Source organism: Callorhinchus milii, unplaced genomic scaffold, assembly GCF_018977255.1.
Source record: "Callorhinchus milii isolate IMCB2004 unplaced genomic scaffold, IMCB_Cmil_1.0 Scaffold3, whole genome shotgun sequence".
Lineage (NCBI taxonomy): Eukaryota > Metazoa > Chordata > Chondrichthyes > Chimaeriformes > Callorhinchidae > Callorhinchus > Callorhinchus milii.
Window position 1 is genome coordinate 57,647,385 of NW_024704744.1, and position 19,222 is coordinate 57,666,606.

General features: G+C 39.6%; 1 protein-coding gene across 1 annotated transcript in view; it reads right to left on the reverse strand.

Moving 5' to 3' along the window:
• The window catches only part of LOC103178890 (zinc finger protein 292), a 60,160-nt gene that overhangs the window by 7,033 nt on the left and 33,905 nt on the right, over positions 1-19,222 (reverse strand). Inside the window, 4 exon segments of the mRNA XM_042332925.1 lie at positions 1,181-1,322; positions 2,174-2,310; positions 4,752-4,954; positions 13,537-13,672. Of these exon segments, the coding sequence (XP_042188859.1) occupies positions 1,181-1,322; positions 2,174-2,310; positions 4,752-4,954; positions 13,537-13,672 (618 nt within the window).

Genomic DNA, 19,222 nt, shown 5'->3' on the forward strand with positions numbered 1-19,222 from the left:
AACAGTACAAAAGATGCATAAAGGAATCACTTTCTTTCAGATCCAGTTTAGAATGGGACAGGAGAGAGTGCTGGTTTGTGGGTAGAGGGAAAACTTGAAACAGTAGGATTATATCTTTCAGGATTAATCTCTTTTTATTCAACAATTATTCTGCAATAACATTACTGTTTCAAAAGATGGGTGGTTCCCACGTAGTAGAATAAACCACATTTAGGACTTAGCATCCAAAAGCCAGACCTCTTCACTTGCAACTATACAAAGCTTGAGTGGTATTCCCTGGATGAAACATTTGCTTTTATTCTCTTTGCTTTCCATCACTTCACCAATTGAATAACCAACTAGTTACAATGTTTAGATGACTGGAATGTAAATCTTCTCATTTATGTACCAGATCCTGGGTGGTCAGTCATTACTATTTCAATTCTTACCTTTTCTTGGTAAAACTGCTGAATATGGATGAAAGTGAAACAAGAGGAATGATACATTTGTGGGAAAGGGATGATCATACTTGTATTCAGGAATTGCACTAGAATGAAGCCCCTGTCTCAGGGATAAAAAGACGTGGATTCACTTACACTCACTTGGGGTGGGGGAAATAAAGTTAGTCCAGCAACACTGTACATTGTATAGGCAGCATAGATGGGAGTGTCTAACAGCTGCACAGGAATTTCAAAAAGTGCCCCTTTGGAAATGCCCAGTCAGCTGGATCCCGGTGGACCTAACCGTATAGAGTGCGGAGGATGTTGAGAATGAAAAAAATCCTTTCATAATGAACTTTTATTGTCTTTATTAATACACTGATTATATTCTCTCAATTTCATAACTTAGAGAAGTGAATAGAGGGTTATAGGAAAGGGAAATAGGAGGTGGTGCTCGGGTGGATTATAAACACCAGCACAGTGAAGTCAGTACTGAATATCAGTTGGGCTTTCTGTGCCATATCATTCTATGTAATTCTATATATTTCAGTTTTTTAAAAAAAAAATCTGCTCTGCCTCTCCTATTCATGTACTTATCCCTCAAGCAAGCAAATCAAAAAATTGTTTAAAATAGTGTCTGTTAAAATTTAAGCTCTTTAGTCATTTTGGGCATTGTGAGTAAATGGAAAAAAAGATGGTTAAAAAAAANTCGATGAAAAGTATTTCATGGTACTTCGCACAACTCAATACATTATCCATACCTCTGATTGAATGACCTTAATGAGAAAAAATATGTGATACACAGTTTTAGACAGCATGGAGAATTGCCGACAGCATTCCAGAAAAGTTTGTGCAGAAGGTTCCATCCGTTGCTGCAATTTACTCCAGAAAAGGGTCAGTTCCCTGAAAATAAGAATAATTTATTTAGTCACGTGCAAAAAAAAGTCTCGTTTTTTTTGTATGTTACCCTCGAATTCTCTACCTTTCCCTATTTTTCTCCAGTTCTAGTGTTCCTGGGCCACATAAGCTTCCTACAACCTAGCTGGCACACTTTTATTCCTTCTGTTCTTGTATCAGCCCAATTACTACCCTTTCCGCGATGAAATGCCAAGTTTCAGGCTTTTCCCCGCCATCAGAATGCTCCACGGATAAAGCCAAGTGTAACCACTGTCAAAGGAAATTCCTGATATTTAGAGGCAAAAAAATAATTTACTTTAAATTGTTTTTCAAATAAAGATAATGAAAAGCTTTGACTCTTGCCAACTTGCGTCTAATACTTTCTTGAAATAGGTAAGCAGAATGTATCCCTTCAGGGAGAGAGTGTGCATTCCATTCCGACAATCTATCTCTGGGATTTCCATGTGTAGGTGGGATGCATGAAAATCTCAACTTGGTTTCCAAATGTGTCAGATATGACCCAAATATTGTTTTATTAATATAAAATCTGAGCTAATTCATCCACCACTGTCCCAGGCATGCACATGGATACCTAGAAGTTGTTGCTTAAGTGCTGCAAGATCTTTAACACATTTGCAGATACTCAAAAAGCCATTGGAATTTGTTTTGTGGTCTCTGTTGCCAAACAACAATAGTGAAATCAAGAAAAATCCCAAAGTCCCAATTTTCAGGTGCACTGTTTGACTTCCATGACTGAGATGGGGAGAGTACCTAAAAAAATTCTAATGCCATTTTTGTGCATGCATAAAAGTCTTCAAATATTCCAAGACTGTGTGAGGCCCATGGTGATGACTCACCACGCACAATACAGGTCACCCTGCTGAAGCTGTCGAGTGAGGAAGGTAGTGCACAAGATGAGGGCTGTTTTTTCCTCCCCATCAGACTCCAGGTTACAAATCATCTCCAATGCATCTTTACAGTCAACTGTTGAGATCTTAAAAACAAGCCCACAGAAATTTGTGAAATTAATTTCGATTTTAAAAAACTCTTTAGAAAAGATAACACAAATTTACAGTGTTAAGTCGAGACGCGTTTCTGTCATCTTTGTGTTTGTATATATTTTTTCTTTTATACACTTAAAGTGCCAAATATTCTGAAGCAAAATGCGCTTAAAATAGATTGCATAAATATTACATAGCATTTTTATGCAAAACAGCAAAAAACGTTAGAATAACATAAGAAATCCTAGAAGAAGACCATGCAACATATTCCCTTCAATTAACATGGTCACCCTACATTATCTGTCTGTCTCCCAACTCCCCTGAATCCCTAATTTCACAGTTCCTATATTCCCTTCCTAACCCCTAGGGAAAGTAAAAGAATTAGTACTACCCCTATATCCCTCGGTGAAATATTAAAAATATTTAAAGTTCACAAAACACAGGCAACTTTTTCAACCAACACCTTTGTTCTGTAAGATCACTCTTCACATAAAGAACACCTCAAGCTAAGCTGAGAGAAATAAACTTTAGACTTCAACCATTTCAAGCTTCCATCTAACTGTTTTATTACCCATTATTATGTTTCTTTTGTGTACTGATACACTAGAATAATCCAGGCTACAGCCCCACAGCTTGGCAAAGGCATCAGTTACGGACTGATCCTGCAATGAGGTGGCCGCGGAAAATGGTCCTTGGGAAACTTGCTGTGTAAAAACCTTATCCAGTTTGTGATGACAGCCTTGTGCGATCATTCTTTGGCCTCCAAGTCCAGCTTATTAGCTGGCCAACAGGTTTCTTGCTCTGGTTCATAGGCAAATGGTCAAGAGAAATACAGGAATAAACTTAATTGTCTGTAACCTATGGGCTTGTCAGTTTGTAAGAGAATCCTGCAGCAATCAAAAAGGATATTTTGGGAAAGACTGAAGGAAACATTACATGTGAAAACACAAATATTTGAAGCAACAAAATCTCAGGCTCAGGAGGCTACTAGAAGCTAAACAATGGGAAAGAGCTGCTGCCTCTTTCCTAAAGTCTGAACTAGAAAGCCCATCTCTTCAGAAGCAGAGCACGATTCATGTATTTGCACTGCCATTGAACACTGACTCTGATAGCATGAACCAGAAGTTTGATGTTCCTTACCAGTTCTTGGATGGAATCATGGACTGCAAAAAAAAGAAAACCCTAATTATGAATTGCTGCCAACTAGGGTTGTAGGGCTCTTGGAGATGGTCACCAACTCCAAGAGTCAGGAAATTAGGGGAAAAAAGATTTGGCTACCAATCAAACAGCTAAGGAAGAGGCAGATAGGAGACACAAAGCTCCACTTCCTCAATGCTTTCAAGATTCCTCTTAGAAAATCTGCTCACCCTTTAGTACAATATAGCAGTGAAAAAACCCAAAGGCTTTAGTGGCATCACATCAGTTTGTCATGCACCTGCTCCTCTATTAAAAGCTGGAAATAGGCTATTTTTTTTAAAAAAAGCAGGAACTAAATTTCACAAGTCAATCTGGACAATGGGCTGTCCTTAATGTCTCATTTTGCATCAGTGATCCACAATTTAATCAATTAATAGTGATGGCATTTCTATGCACACCGAAAAAGTGGAGGGTGCCTATAGCACCTTCCACTAAGGGGGGATATTTCAAAGCGCTTAACACAGTTGGCCTGGGGAACGGAGCTGGATGGGGTGGGGGAGGTGGCCAGTGGTAAGAGGAGAGAAAGAAGGTAGCTGAAAGCACAGTTAAGAAGATAGGTCCTAAGGCAGAAAGAGGGGGCAGAAAAGCTGAAAGCCCTGAAGCTGCTTCGTGGTTGCTGAGTTGAGGGAACAGCTGGGTTGCAGGAGGTCACAGAGGTCAGGTGTACTAAGGTTGTGGTGGGATTTGAAAGGGAGTGCAAGGTTCTTGAATTGATTCATTAAGGGATGGGGAGCAGTAGAGCTGAGCGAGCATGGGTCTCTGTTTCAGGTGAGGACACAGGCTGCAGATTCTGAATGGTCTGCAGCTTGTACAAAGAGGAGCTAACAGAGCGTTGGAAATAATCAAGCCTGGATGTGATGAAGGCGAAGATGGTAGAATACATATTACTAGTAAACACAGTCCCCGCAACCATAAAAACAACATTTTGAAGTGTGTTTTCCTGCAGTGGTGTAGTAGTATTTAACTTTTTGAACGTTTATTACATTTGGTATTTTCTGTATTTGAATGTTGAGCTGTACATCTTCATTCAAAAAAGTTAACTTTCCTGGCATTTGTTTTTAATAAACGCCATAATATTTTTGGGCTGCACACAGACACTCTGATGCTGGGGTCACCATGTAGAACTATTAACTTTTGAAGTGACATTCACATCATATTCATTAACATTGCTTTGGCACGTTGAAACTACAACAGTATCACTGACTTGCCCAGGTTACATGATTAAAGATATGCTCACCTCTTCCATCAAAGTTTCGTTGGGCGATGCAGCACAGAGACAAGTTAGATAGGTCTGTTTAAAAATGCTCTTCGTACCGATTTCTGGATGGTCTGTACAAAGCTTTGCCAACTTCATAGCCTGATCAATTCTTTTCTCTTTCACAAGATGTCTTATACGCATTTCAAGCAGGGCAGGGCCCTCTTGCAGCAGGAATTCACTCACTGCAAAGAAAGAAACTAATCACAAATCATATAATATCCCGGGTAGTTCAGCCAGATAATCACTGCCCACCTGTACAACATAAATACAGTAACACACAAGGTCTAGAAAACCTTTGTATTGGGTGGGGGTGGAGAAAGTGGAATTCTCCCTGGGGTTGAATTGGCTCTCGATCTTATGGCAGGTGGCACAACCAGACTACAGCATGTTCTCCCCCCACCCCTGCCTTATTGGAGTATTGTGGTGGAGATTAAGGGATCAACAGCATTGGATTGCTATTGTACTGAAATGGCATGATATGATACCTGTGCTATAATTCCATGCATGGCAAAGGAAATAAAGTTATTTGAATCTTAACGTAATAAAGAGCATTAGGTTTGACTATCTCTGAATTAATAATAATACTTACATTTGATATAAAAACATCAAGGCTGTTTATGGGACATTGCTGAATGCAAATTGGCTGTTGCTTTCGCCCACACTTAATTTTTTTTNCACTTTACAGTATATTCTGTGTAACGCTTTGGGACGTCCTCCAGAAGCTTGCTTTGTGCATTTTGCCATAATACAATGTTTAATTCTATTATCATGTGAGATGAGATAATAGATAAAAAAAATAATATTTGCTGATAATTTGAAAAATAGATTCATGGTGGAGGCTTCGGTCTTACATTTTGACCCCATCATATATATAAATTGAATTTAATAAGTCAATACAACAATGTCTTGTATTAAAAGTTTTACACATTTTAATATAACATTTATAACAAGAAAACACAAGATGTTAATGTTTCCATCTTGTAACAATTTGTGAAATGACTCCAAGCCTACATTCCTTTCTCAATAAATGCAGCACATATAAAGGACTAATTTTGTAGTCAGTAGCAATTTTTTTTATAAAAAATCAATTTCCAGGCAAAAAAAATTAACTTTCAGAAAATTATTGAAGCGTTTGTTTTATGTACTAGATGGATAATTTTTTACTGCTTGTACTTACATAAATACAAGGATAGATTTAATGGAGGTCAATACTGTGGAGTAGATCAAGAGCACACAGCTTAGGGTTGCAAAGGGTAATTTCAGGACAAATGCCAGTAAGTGCTTCATTACCCAGGGGGTAGGTAATTACTGGAACAGGACACGAGACTCATTTAAAAAATGTCTGGTGCTATGATGAGGAGATGGTAGGGTGGGTATCTGAAAAATGAGATCGCATGGCTCTAAATCTGAACCTCTTTTGTGATTTTAACCTTTTTATTCAGTTATCAGTACATTAACTGGAAACTGGTTTGGACTGTGCTTTCACTGGTTTATGAGAGGTAATTAATGGGGATATAGATCATGAAGAATAGCTTCCATTTATATCCATGGGAAGCCATGGGTTTTCCAACAGTACCCAAAGAACACTCTAGGATACCCAAACCTTACCTCTTACAAATCTGCACCTGCTTTCCAGGATTACATCAACAGGGTGCATCTCTCTAGGAAGAAGTGTCCCACTTGTGAGATTAGCCTATTTCATTCAGTAATCAGCATATTAACTGAAAATTTGTTGGAGCTGTGTAGCTTCTGGTTTATGAAAGGTAAATTGCTGCACACGCCATATCGAACAAAAGGAAGTTTGAATACAACTGTATGTATGTTTGACTTGGATGCTCCTAAACATCTGTATGTCAGATCAAAAAAAACACACACAACCCAAAAAATAAATCCAGTTGTTGCTGCACTTTTAAGAATTATTCAGGCAAGAAACAGGATACTCACTCACTTCATCTCATCAGTGAAATATAAATACAACTGGTTTGAATTCCAGATCCAAGCACTCCATTATACAACCAAGATAACGTTACGTTTTGTTATTTTGCTGTTGTACTCAATTCTTGCCAACAGATGGAGTAAACTCGACTATATTGACGTCATTAATGTAATAATTCACGCTTCTCACTATATGTTGCTGTACAAAAACTAAAGCACATTATTGTTTCCACAAACCAAATGCCTAGTAAAGAATTGGACATTATGGCATCTGTTGTGCATTACATGCAAATCATATGTGAATTGAAATTGCAGGTGACCTTAATTATCTAATTAAACAATCAAAATTGACTGATAATTATAAAAATCCTTCCTTGGTAGTGCTTTATCATGTCACAGACGTTTCAAAATGCTTCACAGGAATTTACTGTAAAATTTATTTTTGTGGGCTAATGTGGCAACCAATTTGCCTACAGCAATCGATTCCCGGCAGGGCGAAATGTTGGGCAAGTCTCCTTACTCTACACGCCTCTGTTTACCTAGCTGTAAGTAGGAACCAGGCTATTAGTCAATTGGCGGATCGCTTTTCCGGGGGATAATAATTCCTTAAAAAAAATTGGTCGCTTCGATCAATGGCCGTTTGTGGAACGCTGCTGTGTGCAATTGGCTGCTACGTTTCGCCCACAAAATATACAGTCAATTCATTTTACAGGATATTCTGTGAAGCGCTTTGAGATGTCTCGAAGACGTGATAAGGTGCTATATCAAATGTAAGGATTATTATTATTTTACAGTACCCAGAACACAAGTCAATATTTTCAGAAAACAGTGAAGAAGCCGATCACCAAAAATTCTTCTGGACCAAAATGTAAAAAAATCATCCAATTAATTAGCACTACATTCCTGATATTGGAGCAGAGAATAAAATGGCACAGCACCAATGTTCAGCTGCTTTCAAGGCTAAACATTAAATGTGTTTTTCAAATCTCATTTCAAAACATATATAATACAATTTTTTTAAAATTGAATGAACAGTTTTTTTNCCTTCTCCCAATAAATATGCAAGGAAAGTCAACAGCATTAAACTCGACCATTCCCTAACACTCTCCCATTATCAACTGGTTTAATAACAATTCTTTCAAACTTTTAATCAAATTGCTATGTTAAAGATAACATACCAGTGTAGTGTTACGATCAGAAGTGATTGTTTAAATTATTGTTTTACAACAACAAAATTACATTTGTATAGTGCCTTTCACGTCGGCAGGATATCCCAAGGCGCTGGACAGAAAGAGTTACGGACCTGATCTGGGGGTGGGTGGAGGGCAGGGGGGTAAGCAGGGAGAATGAAAGCACGGTTGAAGAGGAGGGTCTTGAAGTGGGTCTTGAAGGTGGCGAGGGAGGGGGCGAGACGGAGGGACTGCAGGATGGAGATTCAGAGGGTGGGTGCAGAGAGCTGGAAGGCCCGCCCGCCAATACTGGGGCGAGCGAGGCGGGGGATTTGAAATAGGACGGAACCTGCTGAGCGGAGGGAACGAACAGGGTGGGAGGTTAGGTGGACGGAGAGGAAGGGGTAGCAAGACCGTGGAGGACTTTGAAAGTGTGGACCAGGATCTTGAACTGTATCCTCTGTGTGATGGGAAGCCAGTGGAGTTGGGCAAGGATGGGGGTGATAAGGTCACGGAGCCTAGTGCAGGGGAGGACACAGGCTGCAGAGTTCTGGATGATCTACAGCCTGTGGAGGGAGTTGTGGAGGCCGACAATCAGTGAGTTTGCATGGTCGAGCCTCGATGTAATGAAGGCATGTATGGTTCGGCAGCCTGCAGTGTGAGACAGTGTCGGAGTCGGGGGACGTTGTGGAGGTGGGGTTAAGTTAAGCATGCTTGTTAGCTAGGGTCAAGCTGACCTGTAGAACTATAATTCTAATTAAATTGAGTTGCAGCATCTCGACCCAAGTGAGAGATGTTATGGGTAGCTGGTATGGGTAGCTCCTGATAAAATGTTATAAGAAAATGTCAGTATGTTGTGCCTTGTATTATGAAGAGTTTAATTGGCTAAGAGAGAAGTGATCGTTTTTAGTGTAGCTTGTGTTATTTGCTGATGTTCTGGTCCTTAATCAGAGTCAACCTAGGACCCAAGGCCAGGCTGATTAAACAACCATCAGTTGGGTGAAGATGAACGGACCAGCATGTATTAGCCTAATGTTAAAAANGAGAACCATGATTATAAAAGGAGGATAACTGAGTTGCATGTCGTCAGTCCAAATGTTCAGTTCGAGAGCAAGCGAGTAGGTTTTCTGCTCTTTTAAGAAGGCAGAACTTCCACCCAAGGTTCTCTGACTCAAGCCACTCAATTGCCCAGTAACATCAGAAGAAAAAAAAGAGACTTCAACGATACAAGAACATGACTGCAAAAGACTCAACAGCCATTATAATCAGCAAGATACGTTTGTCCGCTGCCTATGAACTTTGATAGTCACTACAGTGATAAGCTACACATGAGCATAACAGCACAATATTGCCTACTGTAACCCTACCTATTGTAACCATGTTTATTGAATCAATGCAAAACTATATGTCTTTTTGCCTCAATATCTATTAACCGTAAAATACAAGACTCCTCTTATCTCAAGTTCCCGACTTTGTATTTTTTTATATTTGATTATTTCAATCCACGACTCTTTGTAAGTCACTGCTGTGCGCAATTGGCTGCCGCGTTTCGCCCACATATATGCAGTCAATTCACTTTACAGTATATTCTGTGAAGCGCTTTGAGACGTCTAGAAGACGTGAAAAGCACTATATCAAATGCAAGGATTATTATTATTATATTTTGGCTAAACAGAATAAGATGGTCTCTTCTAGCAGCACCTTTTGTCCTGGGCTTCAACAGAGTGGTGAGTTCCACTGCTGGCCACACCTTTGAACCCAACAGTGGTTGCAGCCACAACCAATTTCTGCAGTCATTTGCGCTGTGCTGTGACTTGACAAATCCAACAATGTCTTAGGTCAGTGTTGACTGAAAAAATGTTATTTCAACTGGTCTCAAGACCTTTCTCTTTGACCGTGCCTTCAGCTCACCTCTCAACTCTCTGATCCCTCCTCGCTCCCTCCCCTCACCCTGACCATTTCCCCCCTGCTCGGGTCCTGACCCAACTGTCCAGTGCCTTGGGACGTCCTCCCGACGTGAAAGGCGCTCTATAAATGAAATCTTGTTGTTGTTGTACTGTCTACTAAGCTCATTATTTTGAGTTTTCATTAGATTGAAGGATCAGGCTGAGCTTTTAAAAATAGTGTCATCTTTTATACACTGAGAATCAAAGGTAAAGATATAATTTTAATTTCTAACTGCAAATAGAAATCTGCATTCTGGGCAGAGATGGTATTCTGTGAAGAGGTGTATTCTGTAACTTTCCCCATTTTGCTTAACATTCTCCAGGCTGGGGGGTGGGGGGGCAGGGGCAAGAGAAGAGAGTAAGGCGATAAGTGGAATCTCCTTGGAGCTAAGGGAGCTCCAAAGTGGCATGCTTGGCAACAGAATGCTGGATTCACCTTCATGGCAATCTTAATAGTCCACGTCCTGAGCCATGCAGGTCTGTAGTACTCTGGGACACAGCTGCTGACATACCAGCCTGCCTTGTACATCAGCAGGACTTGGGAGGGGCAGACCAGGCATTAGGTTCAGCAAATCTCCACTCAGCTCCCATTAACCTTGCAATCTAAAACCCTAACAGGTAAGGTGGACAAGCAGCAGTAAGCTTACCAGACAGTGCTTTCAAAGAATTGCAAGCAATGCGGTTTTAGCTGATTAAACTCCAGTAGTACCCCAACAAACACACTGGGGTTCCCAAGCCTTGGGTCTTGCCAACTTGCGCCTAATACTCTGGAATTCAGTAAGCAGGGTGCATCCCTCTGAAGAGAGAAGGGGCATTTTATTCCAAACACTTGAATTTACAAATTTACATATTAGACATAGTATTCAATTTGGTTTGGATATTTGAACATGGTAATCGATTTCCATGTGTCAGACACACAACTAATCAAAAAAATCTGTGTTCCTCTCCCAGCCTCCTCATGCGAGCCACCCTCTGCCCCACTGGCTCCCCATCTCCCAAAGAACAGAGTTCAAAATCATCGTCCTCGCCTTCAAGTCCCCCACGACCTCTGTGACTTGCTAATTCCGTATCCTCCTGTCCATTCCCTCCATTCAGCCCAACCTGCTCCACGTCCCGCCTTGCCCGCCCAACCATCGATGGTTGGGCCCCCAGCCTCTCTGCCCCCACCCTTTGGAACTCCATCCCACATTCCCTTCGCCTCGCTCCCTCCCTTGCCTCCTTCAAGGCACACCTCAAGAGCCTCCTCTTCGACCATGCCTCCAACCCCTACCTTCCCCAACCTTCACCTGGTCTGTAAACTGTAGTTCTATACACACACCACTATCGGGGCTGCCCTTCTAAATGATTAATAATAAACCATGATTAATTCAAGATTTATGTTAATTGTTTTTAATAGATCAAAGTTAATTTTTGCAATTAATGATTTGTTGATTTTTTAAATTTATATGGGACAAATTAGTAAACAAATTCTCTGTATTAAATACAAACAAAATTAGGATAATAAAATGCTCTTTTATAAATGTATTAAAGAGATTGTTCCTTGCTGAAATGATTTTTGGAAGTAGTGAGGGAAAAAGAGGTATCAAGCTGTTGCTTCCAATAACATGCTGTTGCCTTCAGTTTGATATCAACAATATTTAGCTGAGACCTAGCATTTAGTGTTCCTACTTTAGTGAGGCTAATCTCTTCAATGCCATCGAAATAAAAACAGAGGCTGTTTTGGGAAATAATGAAACCTTGACCAATAGCACAAACTAATTTTGACTTGCTGCTCAAATCCTTTGTACAGGAAAAGATTCAGTTAAAAACAATAACCTTGACGTTCAGAAGAAAAATACAGGAAACACTGCATGTAGACCAAACCAAACAAATTAAAATTAATGATTCTGCACATAAAAGGGTCCTCAGCCACTCTTGCCTAATTAATCTTATTCCTCCAATTTTTTTGAAATGGAGGGTCACTCCTGATTTTAACAGGGTTGAATGCTCAACTTGGTAATTTGTTATCTAGTAACAACCACAACTTCTGTCCACAAACAAAAATCAACCAAAATAACTTGCAAAAATTCAACTATTCACCCCCTGCGAAATTGAGTATAGCCTTGAAACATAATCATTTCTGCAATTGCTATTAAAGCCATCATTAGTGCACTATTTCTCCTCATGAAAAAGCTCGTCCTCATGTACTTCTCCACTAGATTGTCATAGCTGCTTGATCCTCTCCTGGTAACTATGGAAATAGAATTCTTATTCACATAATTGTCAGGCACACAAGAGTTACAAAAATAGATTAATAGTTTGAATATATTTTATGTTTAAATGGCACGATGGCTGCATAATCGTTGTTCTGCATCATAACAATGTCCTTGCATTTGATATTGCACTCTATCACGTCCTCAGAACATCTCAAAGCGCATCACAGGATTTACTGTTATGTATAGAAAATGTATATTTGGAGGAAACTAATCTGACAATGCAGAGCTCCTCCAGCATTGGAATGTCTGCCTAGACTATGACTGCATAACAATGTCCCACAAACATAAATAACCAGTTTTATCAGGGGAATTGTTGGAACAAGACACTAGGAGAAACCCTCTTTTCTTTACGAATTGTGCTACGAGATCTTTAACATCCACCTTACAGGCAGACGATAGTCTGGTGTAGCACTACATTGCCAGAGATGCCTTCGGATGATGAGTTTCTCAGGGTCTTCTGCCAAAAATCCCCAGATAAAAACTGATCACTCATTTCATGGTTGTTGTAGGACAGCACTATGTACAACATTCCTGCCACATTCACCTACAAATAAAATTACTACACATTCCAGTAATTTCTTTGAAGGACTGAGACATCTCAACAACATAAAGTGCTATATCAAATGTAAGGTTATTTCATTTCAATTACGGAACTCAGCTTAATGTCTCATCTGAAGCATTGGAGTGTCAGCCTAGACTATGACTTCAAAGTCCTGATGTGCGTTTGAATCTTCTGACTCCGAAGAGAGTGTGCTTCCAACTAAGCCAGGTTAGCACCTGTCCTGACAGCCCATTATTAAAGAGGAAAGGAAGTCTGAGAGCATAGTTTCATTACCAGATTTCAATATTTTTCTCCCCACCTGCTGTATTCCAGTAAAGCACAGAAACAACGAGTATAATACTCTTCCCCGGTCACCATACAGTACACATTTGTATGGCACTTTTTATGTCCGGAGGATGTCCCAGAGGTCATTCACAATGCTGGATGGGCACCCGAGCTGAGGAAGGGAAAGATGGTCAAACATCTACATTTTCCATACTGCAACCTCCTGGGCAAGGATAGCCAGCGTCTGAAGTTCTGGATTAGCATATTCCAACAGTACTTTATGAACTGCTTGTAGAAATCAAGAACAACATCTAACATGGCTTAAATGTACCATGTCTTCCTAGGTTAGGTACCCGGTCAACTGGTCCCAACGAAGCTGGTAAGGTTAAACTAAAGTGAGCTGCTGAGAGACATTTCCCATTTCTGTAGTGCACCACCACAATAGCTATCGTTCCAGGGAAACATTACCATCTTGCCGAAACTCTCTTGGAAAATTAAATTACAAGACACAGAATTTGCTGTGCTAAATTGTTTCATGTTAAATTCCTTTCTGCAAAGTGCACTGATGGGCAACTGAGTTTTTAAGAATTAATTTCAAGATCACTGATAAATTTTATTTTAACTATATCCTACCTTTGTCCTGTTCCATTGACTGCTGGGAGAAAATGTTGTCAAGTATGGAGTTTTTCCAGACTGCACCCTCCTGGGCAAGGGTAGCCAGCATTTGAAGTTCTGGATTCGCATATTCCAACAGTATTTTATGGGCTGCCTGTAGAAATAAAGCACAATATCCAACTTTATTAAACATGTAGCCAAATGGATAGTTTAAATGAGAAAAAAATCAAAATGTTAAATGTACCCACTTCAGTTCTCCAAAATCTTGTGGAAAAATCAGTCTGCTAAATAATATAAATGCAAGTAGAAGTAATAGTACACACTAGAGTTATCACTACACTGACATCCTAAAACATGGCACAGCCTGTCAAGGCACACATTGCTGTATCACAACAGGATAGCTAATGTGTTTTGCAGGAATATTTCAATTGCAGTGTACATCTAGCCAGAGAACTCATGACATATTCCAAGCAACTAAGGTGAATGAACAATTTGACATCAAGCAAGCTTGACTCAAATGTGAGGTGGGCTTTTAGTGCAATATATCATGCCGATAACACTAAGAATTGCAACATACTTCAAAATTCCAATTCAGATGGATCCAGTTTCCTTAAATAATTTCTTAGTGTTGACCAATGACACTAAGCAGTCCTCCAAGTTTTATTTTTTTTTAATACAACAAACTTCTAACATGAGCAATCTTGAGATTTTGATATGAAACTAAAAGTCAATTTTGAGATGTTTACTGTTGAAACATTTCATTATGCTTCAGCTGATGCTGTAATTACCATTCAGGACAAAGGTTTGTAAGTGCTTGTTAACCAGAAATCTGAGATACAAAATTGATAATGTTGCTATCAACACAAAATGTGCCAAATTCTATGATCCTGCAGCCTCAATCTTAATGCTCGATTAAAAAGCTAATCATCTTTGAGCTTGATTTACACCTTAAGTTATTTTTCACAAGCTTTCAGCAGTGTGAAGAACAATGCAAATGTCAGTCATTTTTGTGCCCAAATCACGAGGACAAATACAGGTACAACCAATATTGGTAAGAAACAAAAGGCAAAGTACTGCAGATGCTGGAAATCTAGTATAAACACAGAAGTTGCTGGGAACATGCAGCAGGTCAGGCAGCATCCATGGAGAGAGGAAAATGAGTTAACGTTTCAAGTCCATGACCTTTTGTCATATTGGTAAGAGGCTACTGTCACTTGATTTATGAAATGATGATATGCCATTGGATCTTTCACTATGGACTAGTTTTAATAAGTCTTAGCATTGTGACTGACTCTAGATGTATATATTGAAAAAACTTTTTTTCCTGACTGGTAACTCCATTCAAAACAAACCACTTCCAGAAATTGTGGAAAGAAATTTAGTCACTCCAACTCATTGTCACGTTTGAAATGGATGTGTGGCCCAACTATGTAGCTGGAGAACTCGTTGCATATTCCAAGCAACAACTCAAATGCTTGACTCAAATGCAATATACTTCAATATTCCAATTCAGATGGATCTTTTCAGAGTTGGCAAAAAATTCCTATTGGAAATGCAGAGACACTAGATGAGAATTCAGTAACTAAAAATATCAAGAAGCTGAGGAGGCGTTTTTGATACTTTAATTTTCCCAGGTAGGCTAAAAATTTACACCAAATTAGCATAGTTAACTTGTTGAGGCCATATCAGTTATCTTTTCTATTATAGGCACAAAATACAAACAAAAATAAAACTGTACATTTAAACTTCGATCTATGCTGGCATCAACATTTTTAACCTTAAAATCTAGAAAACTTGACTTGATTAACATGGTCGGTATGAGATGAGAAGTATAAAACAAGGAACAGTGCAGCAAAAGCAATTATTACTTTCTACACTAAATTAATATTAAATCCTTTTAGAAGTACTAAGTTCCTGGGAAAAACATTAGCATTCTATTCTAGATCTTTAATTACTTTTTTTAAAAAAAGGAAACTTAACCTCAGTTGGGGCCAGTTATTGGGGTTCAACCCACAGAAATTTATGACAAAGAAGGCCATTCAGCCCTTCAGCATCCAAGGCTGCACTCTCCACCTCTCAAAGCCATTCAGGAACCTCGGGGTTCTGTTCGACCCTGAGCTGTCCTTTCTCCCTCATATTCGTGCCACAACTGGCACCGCCTTCCATCACCTCCGGAACATCGCCAGACTACGGCACTACCTCACCCCTCACGCTGCTGAAACTCTGGTCCACGCCTTTATCACCTCAAGGCTGGACTATGGGAACTCTCTCCTCGTCGGCCTTCCCGCCACCTCCCTCCACAAGCTGCAGGTCATTCAGAACTCTGCAGCTCGTGTACTGTCCCGCACCAGGCTTCGGGACCACATCACTCCCACCCTCGCTCGCCTCCACTGGCTCCCCATCCCCCAGAGGATCGAATTCAAGATCCTCATCCTCACCTACAAGGCCATTCACGGCCTTGCTCCCTCCTGCCCGTCCGACCTCCTATCCCCCTACCTACCTGCCCGTACCCTCCGTTCCTCCGGCTCCGGTCTGCTGCACATCCCCCGCCCCAACCGCCCTACCATCGGTGGTCGGGCCTTCAGCCTCTCAGCCCCGAGGCTCTGGAACTCCATCCCCCAGTGCCTTCGCCGCCTCCTCCCTTTCCTCCTTCAAGGCCGGTCTCAACACCTTTCTCTTTGACCGAGCCTTCAGCTCCCCTCTCGACTCTCTACCCCCTCCTCGCTCCCTCCCTTCCCTCCCCTCACCCTGACCATTTCCCCCCGATGCTCGGGTCCTGACCCAACTGTACAGTGCCTTGGGACGTCCTCCTGACGTGAAAGGCGCTCAATAAATGGAATCTTGTTGTTGTTGTTCGTGTCTGCACTGGGTACTTAGCTCGTGCTTTTAAATTCACACATACAGAGCACTCTAGGCTTCAGTTATAGGGATCTTGGAAAAGGAAAATATAAATGATGTTTCCCATTCCTAATTGCCTATCCACAAGAAATTTTAAATAGCTTTCAGCAATAAAAATTAAGTTTTTTAACAGCTAATTTTTAAATATTCATTATCCCAACTTTAAAATAATCTGCTCCTGACAGTCATAATTATTGTTTAAACGAACACAATAGAAAGAAAGAAGGGATAGGAAATGAAACACCAGGTTCCAAAGCAGTCTCTAGATTTTATTGATATGCCAGCTATTTATAAAACGATGCTGGGAGAACACTTTAAATTAAAGTACATTCCATATATGGAATACAATCTTTTTTTTGAAAAAAATCTAAATTTCAAAGCAAATTCAATATACACAGGACCATTAAACAAACATAATTGAAATCTTCTAGACTACCCATTACTAAAGGTAATTAAAAAGTCTCACATTCCTGTCATTACATTATCTGGTTTCTAAATACAGCAGTATGTTGTATAAGTTTATGATAAAGGAATTCAAAGATTACATACAGCAAATGCCTGATAATTTGTCACTCCAAGGAAAAGGGCTCAGTAACGAGTTTTCCGGAGTAAGGAGTTAAGCATATATATATATATGTATATATATGTAAACATATAAATAAATGTGGCCGGGATATTGACAGCATGATAACTTAAGTGGTAGTGACAATTTAAGCCAGGGTCAGGTCATCAGCCAGGCTTGAGTATTCAGGAATTTACTGTATATAAATCTTTGAATTCCTTCAATTGGAAATGGGAATTCAAAGAACTAGAGCTAAACTACATACATACAAGAATAAAACGTTTTGAGTCAGTAAACAAACTACAAAAAAATCCTCAGTAAATTTGTATCACTGGAACTAAAGCCTGAACATCTTGATTAGACTATGAAAGTGAAAGACATTTGTTGGACACATCAAACTATGAAGGTTTTGCCTAAGAATTTCCCACCTCAAAAGTTAATGAGTAGAAATGCACAACATTTCATCTTTTTATTGCTCATCATAATCACATTTATACTGATGTGTCACTAACAGGTTGTTATCGGTAAATAACAAACATCCCCTGAAGTAAAGATGCCAAGATGATCTTTCTTTCACCCACCTCCCGACCACTCTCAATGCTTGATCTGTCCTCAATTTATGGGGGAGGGGCAAAAAGAAAAAATAGCCAGCATTCCTGCCTCTAATCGCTATCTTGTCAAATAGTGCTTTCAATAGCAAGTTAAACAATTTTAGCTGGTGAGACTCCAGCACACACTGGGATCCCCAAGCCTTGGCTCCTGCTAGTCTGCACTTAATGCTCAGAGCAGGATGTTCCTTCCAGGAATGCGTGCATTCCATTCCAATACATGGCAATTTCCATGTGTAGGTGGGATGCGTGGTTTGGATATACAAGCATGATGGTGCGTTCCATGTGTGTCAGACACTCAGCTGACCAAACAAATCACTATCCGTTCTTCCCTTCTGAAAAAAAATCAGGTGTATATGTATATGTGCATCATGACTCCTGGCTCACACACAGAATAACCATTTTGTTGCTGTTTCTCATAGTTCAGGAAAAGAGTGAAAATGGAAGAAATCCATTCCATGCTTGATTCAAATCCTGAATGCCAAAAAATGCAGGGGAGTAAAAATATTCCACACGAATGAGAACAAAAGATTCACTTTTAAATGCTCTATAGTAAGCCAAAAATGCTTTTAGCAATTCAGAAAATTATCAGCACAGGAGGAAAGGTCAAGAAAAATTATGATCACTTTCATTTTAGTTTTCAAAAAGTGCAACTGCCTTTGTGGTATTGAAGTGGTTGATGTTCTTAAAATACAATTTCTGAAATAGTTACAAATCAAACAAAGCCTCTTCGAACTTCTTGGTAGCCATATTTTGAGCTATTAGGTCCTTTTGCACACCTGAGCCAAATGCACTTCTCCAACTCCCTGAATTCTGACTATTTTGATCTTCTGATTGATGGTGCTGAATTTAATTTATGGCTCTATAACTATTTTATTAAAAAAATTTACAGAACAAAAATGTCCAACTGACAATTTTGCTTAAGAACAACAGCTTTCAATTCCTCCACTGCACCATAGTCACAAGATTGGTTTTGTTAATATCTGGGCCTAATTGATCATTTGGGAATACAACATCCTATAAGAAAACCAAAGGGGGGGGGGGGAAAAACACAATTTCTTACTCTTTAAATCAGGAGAGAAAATTGTTGCTTTGCAGACCTAAAATGTGTATATTTCCTGTGTATCCGTCAGTAGTTGAAAATAAATCAAAACGGACACTTTTGCTTAATAAAAATAGCTTTCAATTCCTCCACTGGGCCCATAGTCACAAGATTGGTTTTTAGAATCTCAGAAAGGTCATAGCTGAGAAGTCATCAATCCTACAAGTCCTGACAATAGTAAAGCCTTGAGGCAGGCACTATTTATGAAACGATCAATGCTACAACAGTGACTGCAAACCATGGATTAGCTGTACCCATTAGCTTTCACATCACCTCGTGACTGAAGTATACCCAAGACCGTATATTATTTCTTTTGATGGTCTATGAAGCTTTTATGGAGCTCAAAGATAACAAGCTTAAGTCCCATCTGCTATTACCTATACTGCTAATTGACATGTAGTTTGTGGATTTGCCCTTTTTTTAAAAAAAGTTTGCCTTCCCTTAAAATTTGTGAAAGAAAATAAGAATAGGAGTGGGCCATTCAGCTTACTAAACCTGCTCTGCAATTACTTTTATGACAAATAATTTATTTTC